The 19216-nt window shown below is 38.9% G+C and overlaps 3 protein-coding genes across 3 annotated transcripts; 1 reads left to right on the top strand and 2 right to left on the bottom strand.

The window, feature by feature from the left end:
• The first annotated feature begins 29 nt into the window (after window positions 1-29).
• On the top strand, window positions 30-4704 carry LOC140930118 (GTP-binding protein Rheb-like). Its single transcript, XM_073379781.1, has 8 exons — window positions 30-207; window positions 308-379; window positions 524-591; window positions 2045-2127; window positions 2593-2649; window positions 3296-3343; window positions 3768-3849; window positions 4220-4704. The coding sequence occupies exons 1-8, from the start codon at window positions 156-158 to the stop codon at window positions 4313-4315; spliced, it is 558 nt and encodes a 185-aa protein (XP_073235882.1). The 5' UTR covers window positions 30-155; the 3' UTR covers window positions 4316-4704.
• A 2788-nt stretch (window positions 4705-7492) lies between these two features.
• LOC140930114 (uncharacterized) lies at window positions 7493-16270 on the bottom strand. Its single transcript, XM_073379778.1, has 8 exons — window positions 16255-16270; window positions 15698-15947; window positions 13157-13332; window positions 12629-12740; window positions 12071-12237; window positions 10607-10819; window positions 9836-10025; window positions 7493-9468 (listed from the first exon to the last, which is right to left on the bottom strand). The coding sequence occupies exons 1-8, from the start codon at window positions 16262-16264 to the stop codon at window positions 8028-8030; spliced, it is 2559 nt and encodes an 852-aa protein (XP_073235879.1). The 5' UTR covers window positions 16265-16270; the 3' UTR covers window positions 7493-8027.
• Window positions 16271-17301: 1031 nt separating this feature from the next.
• On the bottom strand, window positions 17302-17925 carry LOC140930038 (uncharacterized). Its single transcript, XM_073379696.1, has one exon. The coding sequence runs from the start codon at window positions 17923-17925 to the stop codon at window positions 17302-17304; it is 624 nt and encodes a 207-aa protein (XP_073235797.1).
• Between the last annotated feature and the right edge of the window lie 1291 nt (window positions 17926-19216).

Here is a 19216-nt window from a genome sequence, read left to right as displayed (position 1 = left end):
TAGAAATATTGGATTGCATTCTGGGAAATTATCATCAGCCGGCCATTTCCAGTGTTACAGTTTAGATCGCTGGAAAAAGTTCCGAGGCAAAATGTAGGGAAAATATTACGTCTTTTCTCGGAAGGAAACGAAAATATCCCGATTAGACAATAAGCATGGCGCCACCAAAGTCAAGGAAAATTGTCATAATGGGCTTTCGTTCTGTTGGTTAGAATGATGTTTGGAATACAACCCCTTGTTTGCGCTGAATCATGGAGTGAAAAGCGCGTATTCTTGTAATTTTTACGTGGCCTTTTTTCATTTTCAGGGAAGTCCTCGATTACCATCCAGTTCGTGGAAGGACAGTTTGTCGATTCTTATGATCCAACGATTGAAAACAGTAAGTGCTCATTTCAATTTTTCTTCATTCGGGTCGTGTGATTGCCCTTTTAGGGGAATTTTCTGGAAAGAAACCCCTGCAGTGATCTGAGTTTCTATTTTTGTCAGTACGAAATTTAAGATTACTTCTTTTCGTTATATTAAGCATTCACCACGAAGCTAAAGCACAATAGTCAAGAATATGTCTTGGAGCTGGTAGACACGGCGGGACAGGTAAACATCATTTTGAGGGATTTTTTGTGGCTTCTTAATAAAGATTGAGCGTATTGAAAATTGTAAGTGTGTTTGTACAGTCCTTCCAGCTAATTAAGCTTTGTATATAACTAAGTCACTTGTGCGTTCCTGCTGTCTGATTGTATTTTCAAACTGTTATTGTCAAGGTGAATCAGTAAAATGTTATTTTTTACATTTTCATGCACATTGTGCTGTTGAGGTTTTTCAATGGTGGTGGTTTCAATTTGGCCTTGACCCTGACATATCTTCAAGAATAAGAATCTTAAGCTTGCTCTCTGCAATGATTTATTTATAGTACATTTACAGTTGTCAATGTTCAGCTCTTGTTATTAGTGCTAGCCCTATATTCAAATATTGGGTACAAGGTTCATGATAAAAAAATATATATTTCATTTTTGTGATAACTCTCCCTGACTTTGTACTTTGTACATAATTCTTGCCACACACTTTTAGTCTCTGAGAAGGCAGAGATCCCAATCCATTAATCCATGGATTTTGTAGTCGGGGGTTCGAATGAAATTTATGTATAATAAAATTAAGTACAGAGGAATGGATACTTTAATTATTATTACTTTTATTAAAATACTAAGAATGGAATGATTTATTGGTAGAGTGAAGGTTGTATTATCTTTCCAAGATTTTAATCTAAGACAGACAAGCTTTTGTTTAACTTAAACTTTTTTGATTTACAGTAATAAATTCTTTCATGGTCATTACCACAAAGGCATTTGTTTTTGCATTAAATCAAACTGGAAGAAAACTTCACCCAAAAGAAACCATACATTTTGGAGTTTAAGCACGTATGATAGCAATGGTAGCAAAACCATCACTTGAAAAATTAGTTCATGCAGTTTTAAACTTCATCTTAATGGCTTCACCTGATCCCTGAATTTGTTAAATGCCGGCAAATTTTCTAAAGGACTGTAGCTTAGTTTAGAAAGGGTAAAAGAAAATAATTTTTGTCTTGTAAGTTCCACATCTGTCATAAAACGTGAAAATGGGAAGTTTCACGTCATAGTTGTAAACAAAAAAGTGTGATGCAACAAGTTGTTGTGTTGCTGATTAAACCTATTGCTTTTTTGATCTAAAAAGGTTTGAGTTGTCAGAAGATTGAGTAGTAAACTGGAGGATTGGAACTATTAATGGCTACAGTTAGGCCCATCCACACAAATCTGGATATTCTTGAAACTGCATATGTTTTTAAACAAATCTGTGAGCTTTTCGTCCACACAAAACCAGTGAATCTGCTCACTGAAATGACATCTTTTTTAAACTGCTCCCCAGAGTGGTTTGTGAACCCATCCACACAAATCCAGTTGAAAAAATACGTGGTTTCAAACATGTCTGGATTTGTGAGGATGAGACCTTAGTGAAAAAACTCAATGAAATGTGAATTATTGTAATGTTTGATACCTTTTGTTTTTATCTTCAGGATGAATACTCAATCTTTCCTCAGTCATATTCAGTTGGAATACATGGTTATGTACTTGTGTATGCAGTGACATCTGCAAAAAGGTAGCATCAGCATTCATGTGCAGCTGTTAAGTCATGTATAGTGGTTATTTGAGTTGGAGGATCTTTGCCCAAATTGTTATTGCCATCAAGCATCATAATAGTAATTTAAATGAATCAAACTTAAATAGGCTGGCCCATGTGGAATGACGTGTGATTCTTCAGGATGGCCAGTGTGCCAAACCAGCACCAGCAAAGTGTTTTGCTCGCTGCTCATAATTATGTACCCTCTTTAAACATGTAGCTGCAGGCTGCATTGCTTCATTTACTAGCTGCAAAAGAGTCACCTCAGCCAACTGAGGCAGCCTGTTAAACTGGGCCAGCCTGGCTTATGTTATGATCCCCCAAACTACATAGATAATTTATATATTACCATAATTTAAAATTCAGTTATTATTCAAGAGGGCTCAATAAACCATTTATTTCTTTTTTATCTTATTTTTACGTTTTTATTTTTTTTTTCTGTAGCTTTGAAGTTGTAAAAGTTATTCATGAAAAATTGCTGGACATGTCAGGCCAAAATTAGTAAGTATTTCCATATTTTACTAAGGGAACATTTTTGTAAAATGTACAGTATTTCCAAATCAATATTATTATCAGATTTTTTAGATCAAACACAAATACATTTATTGTATTCACAAATTAATAATAATGCAACTTACAATATTATAATATGTACACATCTGTTCAGTGGAGTTAACAAAATGTCATGTGCAAAAAGTTGTTTGTTTTGCTTAGAAAATCACTCTTCTTTGCTATTCACAACATTTCATTTAAGTAAAAAAGTAAATTTTTTAGTAGCTAGTTAAACTACTAGGCTTGCAGCGTAAGGCTAGTGCAATACTTTTGGTAGCCATAATTTGAGGAATATACCTAATTCAAGATTCAACGCTTTGGCAATTAGTCATCAGCAATTGGGCTTTAGGCAATTTGGGCATAATAATAATGATTTGCTTTCAGAATGACCACCAAACAATAGATTCCAGAGCGCAATTACCAGTGGCCAAAGCAACCTGTATTAAATCAGCAATATACAGGTCATGTGTAGAAAAACATTTTTTGTAAATTCAATTTCCAGCTTCCCATGTAGAAGTCAAATGTCTTTATAGTAATAATACTAGCTTGCCTGAAGTCTCGATAACACCACTCTCAACTTGACTTTTTTTCGTAGTGTGCCAATGGTTCTTGTAGGAAACAAGACAGATCTACACTTGGAGAGGTAAACACTTCAAACCCCAATTTTATTTTTCTTTGGGTTTTGGGAAGGAACAAAAGAATTGTAGGATGGGCTGTGGGCACCTAAATCACTATGTATTTAGTTTGTTATCTGAAAATCTTGCTCAGCCTTGATCTGCAACCCCCCCCCCCCCCTCCCCCCTTCCCCCCTTTCTCATGGGCCTCCAACCCTTACCAGTGATAGTAACCTCTAGGCTCAATTTCTGCCTTTCTCTGTCTTTTTGGGGAGGAATGCGGGCTCATTTCCTGAACAGCCGCTGGTAATCGAGCCTATAAAGTAACCTCATGCTTTGTGATGGTATACAGTGTACATACACAGAGGGTTACTCAGACTTAAGAAGGTTAAAATAATGATCCTGGCAGTTGAAGTCTATTTGACCTTTATGACTCTGGTACTTCCATTGTAGGGTTGTTACTTACAAAACAGGAAAATCACTGGCTGACTCTTGGAAAGCAGCATTCTTTGAATCATCTGCCAAGGAAAATAGTGTAAGTGAACTTGGACACATCCTGTTTCTGTTACCCAAGAATTGACATTTGGACAGCAGTCACTTACTGACCACTCTTCAAGCCATTATGTACAATTTTTTGCCATTAGTTCAAGTTTTAGTTTGCCTTATTTCACTGTATGATAATGTATGGTAATCATTAAGAAACAAACCAAGATACAAAATAATGTAAGCATATTTCCCAATAATAATGAAGACTCAGCGTTACACTTGTCAACATTTCATGTAAATTGCTTGGCAAAATTCACCGAAAAAGTGGGTACATGTCAATTGCCTGTGGATTTAGGTACCTGTATGTTATGTGATGTACTTAACTTTGTGTTTCTTTTTTTCTTCTTTTTTTTACACAGAGTGTGCAAGAAATTTTCCAGACCCTTATAAAAGAAATAGAAAATCATGATCAAGATGGAAATGTAGACAAAAAGGAGGACTGTACAATATTATGACATGCATGCATATTTTATGCCAGCAAGGAGATTGTCAAATCTATTTTGTGATACAGCTTTCTTCACTCCACTCTCTTTATTTGCTAGAGACACTTTCAATTTGTGCTACATAATCAATTTAGACAGCCATATATGCTATTACCACAGAACCCGTTTCTGGTTCTCTTTAGATTCGACATCTGATCAATGAATTCTCTCAAACTTCTCAAAAGATGTTTTCCTAATATATGACCTATCAGAGTGTACAGGAATTCACCTCTGGCCTCCTTGAACTCCCATTGTTTCAAGAACATTTTTATATCTCTAGAGTTTCCCACTAATGGGTGTACTGTACATTGTAATTTTTGATAATGGGCTTATGCAATCAAGATTAAAGTCAAGAAAACCAATTTCTTGGGGAGAACTGCATGATCACACCAGTTAAATTTATGGTCATAGCATACCCAGATCTCCCTCAGCATCAAAGACAAGAAGTGAACTTTACATGAAACTTATGTAAAACAATCCTCCTGAATTAAACTCTTGAGCAGTTCAACATAATGTAAAGGAAATTTTAAAGCAAGAGTCTCCCTTGTAGTCATTTTTTAATGTCACGGGGAGGAGAATTGTATGACAACTCTAAAAAGGCTGCAAAGAAGACTAGCACTTAAACCTTTATGACTAAGCGAAGGTATTGTGAGGAGAAAGTAGTTGTTTGTTCCCCTCAGGGCTTAAAATGGTCAGTGGTTAAGCCATGCAAGATTTTTCTCTGAAAAGAGTCTTTTTTAGTCCATCTGTCAGAAGTGGCATGCCCACGTTTTGCCGTTTGCACTGTGGGTATGAGTGTTGGTTGGAGGAACTAAAATTTGAGATTTTTATGTGCATTACCAAAACCAGAGAGGGAAACCCTAGACTCTACCCTGGTCCCAGAGGTTTCTCTTGAAATTTTTCATTGTGAAAGAGTGAGAACAAGATAAAACCTCTGGAATCAGGGTACACAGACTGTCACTTGGTTGAGAAAGCTCTATTCCATAACCGCACCCACCAGCCCATCTGTAGTGTGCAAAATATTCACAGCCTTTCACGTGTACTTTAGTTAACCCAACAGGGCTTCCCCAAAAGGAACAAAAATTCCCCCACTAAGCCCTAAAATAGTTCACCCATGTTAACAAAGAACAGAAGCAGGCCCAAACAGGAACCCACTCTACTGCTAATGACTAAGGGTGGGAAGACCTTTGGTCCTGCACATTCTCTACCACAGTTTTTATAATTGAACCCTGAGATTTGGACCCATGAGGCCAAAAATGAGGACTTCAGGCTCTTGAGTCAGCAATGGATGGTAGACTGACCTAACATCAATTTCGTCAAAAAAATCAATGCACAGTTAAGAGAGAAGGTTCTAAGAATTAAGAAAATGATCAAGAGAGAAAATGCTGCGATCTCTTATCAAATTCTCTCAACTTTTTCTTTAAGGAAAAGTGAGGGGATAATTCTGTAGTTACAGTTGATAAGAAGATATGTGGTGGGACATTTGCTGAGCCTCTAACTTTTCAGTTACATTAGAGAGAAATGTGAAGTCACTGTCTGGGTACTAGCCTGAATTTCATCCTATTACTTCGAGTCGTTATTACTCCCTCCCTCCCTTACTCTCTGCTGAGAGGAGAAAACATCTCAAAGCAATCGGATGAAATTCAGGCTATCTGGGTATTGGCCAGTCTATAGAGGAGTTACCGGGTAACCCTTTTCAACCCTAAGAGTGATCAGCATCAAATTTCTCCTTGTAATATCAATGCTTTGTAAAACAGCATGGTCATGAGAATTACAGACATGATCACACAAGATGAATTTGCTTGATATTTTATCAACTTCTCCCCACTACTTCTGTAGGAAATCAATAGGAGCAACAAATGGGAATTTAAATTTTGATCTTAGGGTTAAAAGGGTTAAACATGCCAGAAAAAATTTAATGGCATTAACTCGATGCATCTCTTGACACAACCAGTTCACCCTCAATTTAAGGTAAGCTTGATTCTGGAATCTGAGAAATTCCTGCTTGTTGAATCCAGAGTCCTGGGCTTTGGAATTTGTACCTAATCCAAGTTCAACTGACAAGGAATTTACAATCCAGTACTTAGAATCCAGAATTCACAGTGTGAAATGCAAGACTGTCTTGGATTGCCTTAAGCCCCAATATCAACATAAAAATTCTCTACACTGATCTCCATGCATTCCCTTGAAAAACTAGTTGAGAGAATTTAAGATCAAAGCATTTTCACTTAAGTGATCATTTTATCAATTCTCGCAACCCAGTCTCTTGATTATACATTGATATTGTAAGGAAAAAATTGATGTTGGTCACTTTCGGGACTAAAGGGTTAAGGATAGGATCCTTGTCACAGGACTCATTAAAGTTAGATTTATAATGCATTGTTCTGTTTAGTTCCAGGAGTGTTGTTGAGGAACAAAAAAGGATGTTAACACTTTGTTGAGCTTTCTGGGCTGGAGATGGGAAGCAAGTAGAGCAGGGCTCGAAATTAAAAAATTGGCGACCAACTAGAGAATATAGTCGTAGCTGAGAAAACTGGTCGCCAAAGTGGCGAATAAACCAGAATTCTTAGTTGCCAAGGAGAAAATGTTAGTCACATTGGCGACCCTGTCAGTCGCAATTTTGAGCCCTGAAGAGGAAAAGGTGAAAGTGATCCTTGCAACCACAGGGACAATGCATGAAAATTCATTCATTTGCTCATTCTCTCAACTATTGACAAGAAGCTCCTTTCTTACTCGGAAAATAACCACTTATCAAACAGAATCCCACCCTCGGAGACCCAGGGGCAGATAGTGGGGACAAGGGAAAGTCTAAACAGGCAGAAAAATATGGCACAAAAGAAAAGTAAAGAACGGCCAGAAGAGCCCCTGGGGACAATGTCTTACCAGACCAGTTCCAAACGGTCGCCGCCGTTGTGGCTTCTGATTGGTGCCAGAAAAACACAGGTTTTCTGGCACCAATCAGAAACCAGAACGGCGGCGACCGTTTGGAACTGGTCTGGTAAGACATTGTCCCCAGGGGCTCTTCTGGCCGTTCTTCACTTTTCTTTTGTGCCATATTTTTCTGCCTGTTAAGACTTTCCCTTGTCCCCACTATCTGCCCCTGGGTCTCCGAGGATGACAGAATCCCTAAAAGGAAGATTAAAAAAGAGATACAGGAAAAAGAACCACAACCTCTTTTAATTCAGTAATGGTTTGACTTTAAAATTATGTAGATACCTTTTAAAATATCCTATCTTTTCCTATTCTGGACCTCTACACTGTGGCAAATATGAATTGTCTGTTTCAAATACAAGTAGTTAATGTAGTTAAGGTGATGTTCAATTCCAAAATGCTGGACAGCAGTTCATCCCCTGGCACACAGTCAGTACTTCATATGATTATTATAGGTACCAAGATATATAAATACTTGACTGTTCCTTTCTCGCCTATGGTATTGCTTGAGTGTCTTGGGTTGCTTGTGTGTCTTGGTCTACTTCACTAGGCCTTCCTTTGTACAGCTGTAGCTTTTACCACATAAAAAGCACCTAATTTTGAGCTCATTTTTTGTTAATCCAAAATCAGTTTAAAACAACTCTAGACTTTCATCAAAATGTCCCAAACGCTCAAAGTGATACCAAAAAAACTGTAATTACAGCCCAGCACTGGTAAGTCCAATAGTTAATATCAAAATTAAATACATTTACAGCTAAAGTTTTCCTGTATCTGCTGGGTCTTTAGTTTTAATGTTGTCCGTCTTCGTTTCCCTGTTTGTGTCCTTGCTTATCACAGAAGTAATTGCACTGAATTGCTTGGAACTAGATGATGTCATTCCTGATGGTAGGTGCTGAAATGGTTTGACAGGGGTAGGGCGGGGTGTGTCGCTTGTCATGTGACCCTTTGTAGTACTTGCCTTGGATGGTTGAGGTGCTGAAGAACTGGCAGTTGATGGCTGTGATAAATACACCAAAGGTGGCACCTGTATTACTTGCTTTGGGGCACTGGGTGGGGCTGTCAAGGCACTTGGAGGAGTGTTCTTTGCTACCTCTTGTATGAAACTTTTTGTGGAACTCTGCATTGTATCCTTTGAAGTGTCCACTGGTGAACCTTCTGAGGATTCCCCCAACCCCACTTTTGTCATTGCAGAAGAGGTGACCTTCGAGGAGCTAGAGGCAGTCTTTGAAGGAACCTTTGCCGGGTCTATGGATGACTCATGTAATGAAGCTGTACTTAAAGTGGGAGAGGTGACTTTTGTTGCACTGAGTGTTCCTTGTGAAGCACTCTTGGAGGAAATCTGAACAGTGTCCTCAGTGTCGTCCGATTTTGTGGTGGGTGAGATGATCTTTGAGGGAGTCATCAATATATCTTGTGATGCAACAGTCTGGGAAGTGTCTTGATTAACATTCTGTGATGTAGAAGTTGAAAATGGTGTAATGTTTTCTTCAGTGGTGTCTTTGGTAACACTTGTCTCTGCTGTGGTCTGTTTAGGTTGTTCTGCTCCAGAATCAGGGATGACTGACTGGGTGTCTGCAGCAGAGTCTGTTTTTGCCAGTTCTTGAGGTTTTGATGACACTTCCTCCTGGCCAACTGCTGTTGACATGCTGGCGCCTTTTAAGTTTTCTTCTGCTGCAGCTTCAGGCAGCTTACGCTCTGTGTCCCTTTTTAAAGCGTCAGAAGAAGCATCACTTTTACTTTGCTGCTTATCACCACTGTTGATTGGCACTGTCTTGTTGTCTGACTCTGAAGACTGGTTTATGTCACTGACACTTGATAGTGGTGTCCCCTGCGATGGTAACTGAGGACTGCTACAAACTGCCACAAGACTTGCAGCTGCAAAACCAGGAGAGATACTCTCTGAAGGATCTGATGCTGATTCCGCATTTGACCTAGTTGAAGATGCTGCCGTAACAGCACCTTCAGTTGCAGATTTTCGGGTATCATCACTGACATCAACACCCAATTTCTCTGATCCAGCAGACAGACTGTCAGTGACAATAGATGTTGAATCTTGCTGTGGTTCGGAGCTGATGGTTGTGGTTTCTTCTGTCTGGTCAGTGGTAGGTGGTGGCAAAAGAGCAATAGATTTCTGTTGCAAGGCTTCTGGCACATCAGGTTGATCTTTTAGTTCTAAAGCTCTGGCTTTTCTTAATCTGCAAAGAAAGATTGCTTACTGATTAGACTGGAAGGAAATCAATGCCCGAAGTGTTGCAGGCGTGGGTTAAAATGAACAAAATGTGTTGACTTCTAGGTATATGGATATGACATAAAACACTCAGTTTTGAGGGTTTGATACAGCTTCTCACATGTCTAATCGTCTCTGAAGATAATTCACAGTAAAGGAATGCAGATTTTATGGTAACAGGCATGGGTAAACAACCGTGGTTTGTGTACCACTACTGAAACAACCAAAAATTAACAATGACAAACACCTGAACAGTAATAGGAAATCTTGCACTAAATCTAGATATTTTTTGTCTAAATTAATATCCTTCACAGAAAAGATGTCCCTCATCTTACTTTGCTCTTTCCTCTGCATCTTGCAAGTCCTTTTTTACATCTGGTCTGTTCATGCTTGATGGCAGCTCCACATGTAGTCTACATGAGGTGTGTTTGAAGATCTTAGCAACATTCCTGTCACACTGGCTTTCCCCTTTTGACTGGAATGTACATTGTTGAAACAGCAGCTGATTTGGATCATGACAGATGTCTGCAGGCAGCGTCAAGGAACCTGTTGACTTGAAACAACCCTTTGATTTCTAGGATAACTATATTGTATAGTCAAAGCCCCGAGAACCACTGAGGAACACTTGTCCCAGCATCCCATCTCCGAATTATTGACTGTTCATTGCGCCACTTCAACAAAATATCAAAACTTTTAAAAAAGTGTTTGTATCACCCTTTCCCAACACCCCTCCGGCCTATAAGAACGTGTGTACAACAGTAGTCAGCCACAAACAAACTTGCTTGATCAAAATTAATGCTGATTCCTTTGTCTGTGCTTGTCCCTCTTTATTTGTTATTATTTGTCTTTCAACTGTTACCACGTGAATGTTTTCATTATTATTACTATTAGTACAGTGTAGTTATAATTTGCAATATTTTTTGTGGCCCTTATAGGGGAGCTTGCTCTGTGAGTATTCCAGGCCCTTTGGCAAAGCTTGTAAATAATAAACAAGCATGACCAACTTTTTTTGGTCCAGTTCAAACTATAAACAATGACTTGCTCCCCTTTTTCAGCACGGCCTTGGAAAACTTCGCTCTTTAGTCAGTATAGGATAAAAAGGATACGTTTAATGCAGTGTTTTGTAAGGGGCAAGACCTTTTCAGTGCATCTATTTCCCCCAGGAGAGTAGGTACAGCGCAAAGTTGAGACAGCCTGCTGCCGAGCGTTTGTTCCTTGTTTCTTTTCTTTTGCCTGCTTTCGCAGCAAAGTTTCAGTGCCAGGACGCTCATGTAGGGGCTTGTGACCTAGAAGTTGTGTGGGTGTCAGATTACACTCTCCTATGGACACAAATAATAAACAATATTACTGGATGAGGTTGTTGTGATACAGTGAAACCCTGCCTTATGGCCACCTCGGTAATACAATGACCTCATTATTATGGCCACTTTTTTTGGATGCCCGGCAAAACGAGCATACATTTTCCTGTAAAAATCCCTCATCAAAGGGGCTGTGTCACGGCAGTTCAGTTCATTTTGTTTAATTTTGCCAATTACTCACCCTCAATCGCTATGGAACTTAAAGTAAGCAAAGAAATTACATGTAAATGACAAAATCAGAGACCCGATACAAACAAATATGTCTCCTGAGCATTATTTTTGAAGTTGCAGGCAGCAGGGATCAACTTTGAAAAACCATGAGGCTGAACAGTTTTCAAAAATCCTAATTTCAATCCGTTTCAATCTTCTTCAGTTTTGCCCATCCATGACATCTGTTGTTTTAACCTTCCTTTAAAGTTTTAAGAGGTTATTTTTATGTTCCTCTTAATTTAACAGGCATTTTGTAATTTCCTAATTTGGCTGAATTTCGTGACACAGCTCCTTTAATATAGTCACCTGTTAATACAGCCAAATTTCTTTGGCCCTTTGGTGACCATAATTATTTACATTCCCCTGTATTTAATAATAATATTATCAGATAAGGCTGAGAATCATCTGAAGAATTATGGAGATCGAGGAGAGTGTTATAATCACCATGGATAACACCCTCCAAGATCTCCACAATTCTTCAGATGATATGAAAGCCAAATTCAATAATTGTTTCATTATTCATTAAAAATAATTTCCTAGTTTAAAAGCAAGCTAAAACATGCCTACCTTCATCAATGTTAAGTTCACCTTCAATTGCCTGTACATCGGCAAGTTTAGGAGATAAAGGGTTGTTCAGTACTGCAAATATTCTCCGAATAGCAGATGTCATCCATCAAGTTGATAATCTTCTTGCTGTTCCTGCTATGTTTTTAGCCAATAGTTTGCCTATTTCTTCCTCTTCAAACAGGTGAAATGTTCCACCATTTTGTACTCAGTACCAAAGCAACTCAACCTAAAACCCAGCCTTCTCGGTTAACTCTTTAATAATCTGGCAATTTTGCTGCAAAACTGATGCCATTTTTCACATATGGCAAAATTCTTCCAGATTTGGTCAACAGTAGCTGGTTCTGATGAATTATGCATGGCATTTTAGCCAATCAGAAACTGAGAAATATTTGAATGAATAATAAAAGTAGTAATACCAGTACATGTACTTCATACCTGTTTCCTCCTCTTCTTCAGCATGAATTGCCTGATAGTATTTTCTTTTTCTCTCTTTTAACACATGTTGTAGCCTCTTGAACTGAGCTATGTACAAAGATCTTAGTCTGATCATCTTGTCACGGCACATTCTTGTTGCTTCCTCAACTGTCCAGACACCTGCATGCCTAGGAGAAGGATGTTACATCTTGCTAACTGGTTTGCAACAGTTGATATTGACATCATTTTTATAGCATAAACAATAATAAATAATAATGCTAAGCTGCATTTTAATGATTGACCTGGGATGAGCTACATGTAACACACAAAAGCATATAATCTGCTATTGGCCATCTGTACAACCATTTCAAAAAATGTCAGTTATCCATCTTAATAGTTATGACAAGATGCTTTTAGGCATCTTTTAAACCAAACTACGGAACACAAGTGAACAAAACACAAAATACATCATTAAAAGTGGCCACCTAAAATACACTGGTAAACTACATGCCCAAAATTCATTATCAAACTCTTCCATGTTCCTCCCAAACAGTTTAAGTCTAAATGTCGAAAGCTTACTTGAGAGGGTCTTCTTCTTCACTGTCCACAGATTCAGCATCACTGTCTATATCACCATGCCAAGCACTATCTACTTTCAGGTAATCATCGCCACTAGCACCACCCTCGTCATCTAAAAAGGCAAAAAAGTAGGTAAAGCTTAGAAGGAGCACACAAGCCAAAGGCCTAAACAGCCAGAGCTTATCCCAGTTTCCTTGGCATGAAGCATGCCTAGGAAAAAACCGTTTTCAAAACCTGTCATTTTGCAATGCTGAGGAGGAAGCCATGTCACTGCCAGTATATGTATTTTACTATTGTATTTGCATTTTTCTCTGTCGGTGTCACAGTTTCAACCCATCTTTGTGTCGTTTGTCGGCATTTCTGTTGTCCTATGTCACTGTTTCAAGGCTATGTCGCTTGTCGGAATTTTACCCTAACATGGCCTGTACAACATGTTGAGTGAACCCTATTTAAGATGGATTACAAACTTAATGCAAATCTTGGCTTTCCACCTGACTGTACTTCAATAACAAAAAATGTACACTGTACCTGAAGAATGATTATCTAGTTTATCACTTTTCTGGGAATTTGAACTTGATGTTCTTCTTCGTTTTTCTCTATCACCATCATAACTCTCTTCACCATCACCCTCATGGTGCCTTCTCTTTCTCCTTTCCTCTACTGCTCGACGCAGCTCAGCCTTTCGAGTGTGAATGATGCAAAAACTGTAATTAAAAAAGCAGACAAGTTGTTATTACTTTTGCTCAAAATTTGAAAATAAAACATGGCCATTGCTTTGATCTCCCTGAGTACAAAAACATTTTATAGGACGTCTTTCGTGCCTTGATGACAGGTTGACCTAATGAAATTATTATTTATTTTATTTAAAGCAGGGACAGTTGGTGGATCATGACAAAAATATATCAGGCGATCATTTTTTCCTCTCTTCTAAAAAAACAATGTCTGATGTAAGGTTATGTAGTAACAGACAAAGAAACACTCCAGCTCTGTACCCAGAACGTGTTGAAATGACTGACAGCAGTGCATACACATAAAGCAGTTTATAGACTTTTACTGCCAGTAGTCACCACCAGCTTGAAAAACAAAACAACTTTGATACGGTCATACATGGGGAACTAAACACCAACTATTTTGGAGTAGGGCTCTTGTTCTTTGTTCCGTAACTTTTTATTCACATAATTATGTGGATATCTTCATCCCCCTCACTTTAATCCAGGACCCCTATTTTTCAGGAAAAGGGGTCCTGAAGCTCCCCAAATAAAAATCCCAGTAATGACATGGTCACAGTAAATAAAACCTGAAGGGACAAGAATTGCTTGTCTAACAATCTAATAAACCAGTAGAAAAATATAAAATGACCCAACCCGATTATACTCCTAGCAAATCTTCGACACTGCATGATGATTTTTATACACGTCTATTCTGTTTCTAAATTTCAACATTTCCAGGCCAGGACTACAAAAACTAATACCCCACTGGTTGAGAGAAAATGGGCCTTAGTTTTTGGGGACTTTAATACACTTATTTTAGGATCCAGAAGGGTTTGCCTAAAACCTGGAATACTGAAACCCCATGCAAACAGATCATGACTCTCAAGTTTAGTGATTAGGGAAACTGAATGAAAACTGACTTGAAACTTGATTCAGTCAGTTTCCTAACCCTTATCACTAAACTTATGAGGGCCATTTATACGAGGAAAAATAAGATGTGTGTTACATAAGACGCATCTTAAATAAGATGTGAACTGTACCATTTATACGAGCATGTCTTACCTAAGATGAGAACAGCTCATATAAATGCAGGGTTTGAGCCAGGCCGCGCCTTTGCGCCAATCCCGCACTGCAATTGGAATTGTCCCTTTAAAAAACGGCCAAGGGGACAATTTGTCCCCTTCAAAATTTAGGGAAAAAACTCGAAAGGAAGCACACACGAAGAGATTTATTTCGGTACAGAAGTTGCAAGCTGAAACAGAACGTGGAAAGTATATTTTATTGCACCTTTAAAGTTCATTCCAAAGTTACGTTTCAGTCACGCTCTACTGCTATTTTTGTCGGAAATCTAAGACAGGGCTTCTGATTTTTCGCACGGTCGCGGAGCCGCGAAATTCACAAAAACACGAAAAATACCACGAAATTTGGTAGAAATCTTATCAAATATATGTCTGTACAACATATTTGAAACTTATTTCAGCTATAGGGGATATTAACTTGCCGTAAACTTGCAAATTTATCTTGGAACTTCGTCACTGAAACGTGCAAACAGATTAGGTTGCGAAAAACTGGGCACTAGCCATCATGTTAAAGGCTTTGCCATTGGTTCATTTCTGGAGCGTATTGTTGTTGAAAGAGCAAATGATGACCTCTGTTAGAAAAACGTTAAAAAGGCTGGTCTGATCAGCGCAAAACCGATCGATTTCTAGCGAAATCTGCCTTGAAAATAACCACAAAATTGGCCGTTTTTTACCGATTGTTTTTCGATGAAGTTTGCCCCGAAAACTCCCGCGAAATCGGCCGATTTTTCCGCGAATTTGTCCCTAAAAATCCCGCGAAATTTGACTTTTTCGTCCGAGACCTATCAGAAGCCCTGCTAAGAAGGAAGGGTGTACAAATTTCTGTCCCCCTAAAAAGGAAAATGTCCCCCAAAATTTTAGCCAAGGGGACAAATTGTCCCCCAGTGATCAAATCCTAGCTCAAACTCTGTAAATGGTTCGCGTCTTATTTCTGTTCATGACTCGCTTTCATGTGAATGTTGCCTGTAGCAATGGCAATCCAACGTGGCGCACAAAAAATTAACCCATGCCTACTATGCGTTCGCGTCTTATATAAGACGCGAAGGTCATTTATATGAAGTTTTCCTTGTCTTAGCTAAGACACGTCTTATCTAAGAACAGGTGTTTAAGGGCTGTTCTAAAATAAGACACGTCTTAGCTAAGCCGCGTCTTATTTTAGACGAAATGTGCCGTTTATATAGAAAGTTTGCATCTTATTTAAGACGCATCCTATATAAGACGCGTCTTATTTTTCCTCGTATAAATGGCCCTGTTATTACACTGTAGGTTAGGGTCAATACCTTTTCCCTCTGGCTGGCAACTTTGGAGCAGGATTAGGGCATCTTCTGCCATTTGATTTGGCCACAAAGTCACAAGGTTTGAAAGGACTAGCCTTGTCTTCTAAGATGTGCTTGTGGCAAAAATCAAAGCCTTTCAACTTCTCCACGTTGCAGATACGCTGCGAGTAACAACACAGATTGCTCGGCCGATCTGGTTTGGATTCTGCTTTGGCATTTGCGCTTGGATCTTCTTTCTTCGATTTCTCAATAACTTAATTGATCAAGAAGAAACTAAATTTAAATTTTATGTTCGTTTCCTTCATTTACTGTTTAAAATAAACTATAAATTTGAGAAATGTACATGTTTTAGGCTCAGAAGCTCTCAGAGAGTGCTGACACATACGAGACATGTTTGAGTTTTCGTCAAGAAAATTAGCCCCACCGGCAACGAAAACCCTACAAAGCTTACACAGAAGATCTAAATAAAGTTTCTATTTTCTACTTATAACTTGAGTAAAAGAAGAAACCACATACGGGGGTAAAAAATGCGATAAATGTGCAGAAGAAATTTCACTTACCGTCCGCCATCTTGAACTGAACAGATCTCAAGAAGCATGACGGGAAATGCCTCGTATGCAAGCCTAAGCACGCATCGCGTGCAAAGATTTAAAGTAAGCGGCAACGAAAAAGGCAAGAAAAGACATGAAAAGAGAACCACAAGAGGATACTTCTTCTCAGCAAGCAATCTACAAACGCTATTTGAATAATTAATCTTTGGCAATAATATATATTATGGTAAAAAGACGTCAACAGGTTTCAATTTACAAAACATGTTTCGGCAAACTTGTGCCATCTTCAGGTTCAAATTGTAACTACTTCTACAACTGTAGATATTCAAATTGTAATGAGCTTCTGCAACTGAAGATGGCATAAGTTTGCAGAAACATGTCCTGCAAATCGAACTTTTGTGCTATTTCTTCAAATTATCATTATCCGGATTATTATTATTTTTGAGAATTTATGCGAATCATTGTACAAGGATAGGCATTCACTGAACTGTGGGGTGGGGGGGGGGGGGCAGGGGCGCTAAAACATGCTGATCGTGGATACTGATTAAACACAACTTATGGGATGCTATGGCGGATAATACGCAACAATATTTTACAAGATATGTAGCATTTTTCCGAACCTTCTAGAAATGAGTAAAATGAGTAAAATGTATTCATATATCCATCTGTGTCGACTTTAATGATTTATTTTTCTCATCCCTTCAAACTAATCACTACCGTTACAGTCATATTTTTCTGGCATGTGAACGTGATATGTAAAAAGTTCCATTGTATGAACTTGATATTTTGTCACCCCATGTAAGGGATTCCGGATTCTGGAATCCGGAAAATTTCACTTGTGGAATCCGAAATCTTGGGCTTTGGAATCCGGAATATAACTCAAGGAATCCGGTATCCCATAAACGATCGGAATCCAGAACCCAAGTTCCACTGACAAAAACTGGAATCTAGTACCTGGAATCCGGAATCCAAGACTATCTTGGATTCTCTTACATGGGGCGAATTTTGACTATTTACAATACAATAAACGTTAACGCCAACATAGATGCTTGACATCTAAGAACTTCCAAGCCAGAACTGTGTAGTCGAGTTCGCTGACGAGGTGCAGCGAAAAGCGGGGTTAGTTGCACCGTAATAACCAAAGTTGTCTTCGTTATATACTCCTCCAGGCTGTCCGTCAAATTCACAGCCTCTTGAGTAGCCAAACCAGCTGTCCATGTGCAGAGTGTAAGTGTCAGAGTACGCAGTGAAAACTGTGCATTTGGTGCACTCATTTCCACGAACGTTGACAAACTCAGAGAAAACACAGAAGTCATGTGTTGGAGGCTCCACAAAAAGATCCAAACTTTCTACAGAAACTTTCCAGTAATCCCGGTAGTCCATCCCATCTGTAGGAAAATGACAAGTGGCTCGCCAGTGAGTGGAGATGTTCCCGATTGACTTCATACGGGACATCGACAGACGGTAGTTACTCCATTCAGGTGTATTTTGGTTGATTGGCAGGTTGTACAGGTAGAATGTTTTGTCTGTAAACGCGCCATTGTTTTGGAACGAGTGGGACTGGATCAGAGTCCATGCCATACCAGTCTCGGAACCAAATTCACAATAAACTGGGAACGAAATGTTGTTTTGGTCAACAATGTTGTAGATACCATTGGATTTGGTTTTCTCAAACAACATTACGTCTCTGCATGATTTCGGCGGGGGCACAATTTGACACTAAAACCTGTTGGACATGTGCAGTTGAATCTTCTCTTTGTGACGTCACACACTTCATGACACGTGCCTCCATGTTGACAGGGGTTGGACTCACAGCACTTGTTATGACAAGTTTGATAAGAACAGCTTTTATGGAGACTAGTCTATAGAGAAAAAGGCGTTAGAGTTGAATTTCATATTTGGGTAGAAATTATAATGATTTCAATAGCTTAAGTTATTTTGCTTTTTAGCGTTAAAAAGCAAAGACATTTAAGCCATTCACCGTCAATCAAATTTGAAAAATATCAGCATGAGTAGTCTAATTAAGCCTTGTTGGTGCGTTCCCTTGCGTTCTGTGTGCGTTCCCTTTATTAATAAGCATAAGGGTCGAGTCTATGACGTCACCCATTGTTATAACCTAGAGAAAGAGTGCTTTCCTCCATACTAATTAATTGCCTTCCCCATACTAATTCGGTTAAGCTTTACTAATGAGCGTCCCTCTTCTTCAATAGAAACAATAGGCTTGCCTGCACTTGCCCGGTAAGCAATCCGGTAACTTTAGCCCGGTTTTTTAACCGGGCTAAAGTTGCTTATAACGTCTATTAAATAACGGAACAAACGGAATTTGATCGTGTTTGATGATCAGACGATTGACGCCAGTAAAGACAAGCGAATCGTGAACCTCTTTACTCGTGGTTCTCATCATCGCAATCTAAGAGTGATTTATATCGTGCAGAATCTATTCCATTGGGGGAAAGGTAACCGAAGCATAAGCCTAAACAGTCATTATCTGGTGTTATTCAAGAATCCGCGAGACAAATTGCAAATCTTGACTCTGGCGAAACAAATGTACCCCGAGCAAACGGATTCCTTTTTAAATCAGTACGAAGAGGCTGTAAAAAGACCTTTTGGTTATCTGTTGATTGATCTGAAAACTACTACCCAAGATAATTGTCGACTGCGAACAAACGTCCTACCCAGTGAGGAAGGCTTTAACCAAGCAGGGTTTCAAGAAAATATTCCTCAAGAGCTTCTAAAATATCTGAAGCAGCAAACTCTTTCGCCTGTTCCGCTTCTTCCAGCTATGCAAGAAATACAAGGCAACATGGATGACATGCTTTCTCGAAACGTTCTCCGGGACGATGAAAAAGCTAAGCGATTCTTTCAGTTGCAAAACAGATACTTAGCTTTTAAAGAACAATTAAATACAAGAACACGACCTGAAGAAATAATCAGCGCTGTTGCAGACTTAACATCAAGGACACTAGATTCT

Source organism: Porites lutea, chromosome 3, assembly GCF_958299795.1.
Source record: "Porites lutea chromosome 3, jaPorLute2.1, whole genome shotgun sequence".
Taxonomy (NCBI): Eukaryota; Metazoa; Cnidaria; class Anthozoa; order Scleractinia; family Poritidae; genus Porites; species Porites lutea.
This window is presented reverse-complemented; position numbering and strand designations above follow the sequence as displayed.

Excerpts from the sequence above, each read along its gene's own strand:
- LOC140930038 (XM_073379696.1), bottom strand. The coding sequence starts at position 17,925 with ATGTTGTTTGAGAAAACCAAATCCAATGGTATCTACAACATTGTTGAC.
- LOC140930114 (XM_073379778.1), bottom strand. Across the intron at positions 13,333-15,697 it reads TTGCCAGCCAGAGGGAAAAG|TTTTTGCATCATTCACACTC; the intron begins GTATTGACCCTA and ends TTTTAATTACAG. Across the intron at positions 12,238-12,628 it reads GAAGAAGAAGACCCTCTCAA|GCATGCAGGTGTCTGGACAG; the intron begins GTAAGCTTTCGA and ends TCCTTCTCCTAG.
- LOC140930118 (XM_073379781.1), top strand. The coding sequence starts at position 156 with ATGGCGCCACCAAAGTCAAGGAAAATTGTCATAATGGGCTTTCGTTCT. Across the intron at positions 2,650-3,295 it reads GACATGTCAGGCCAAAATTA|TGTGCCAATGGTTCTTGTAG; the intron begins GTAAGTATTTCC and ends TTTTTTTCGTAG. Across the intron at positions 3,850-4,219 it reads CATCTGCCAAGGAAAATAGT|AGTGTGCAAGAAATTTTCCA; the intron begins GTAAGTGAACTT and ends TTTTTTACACAG.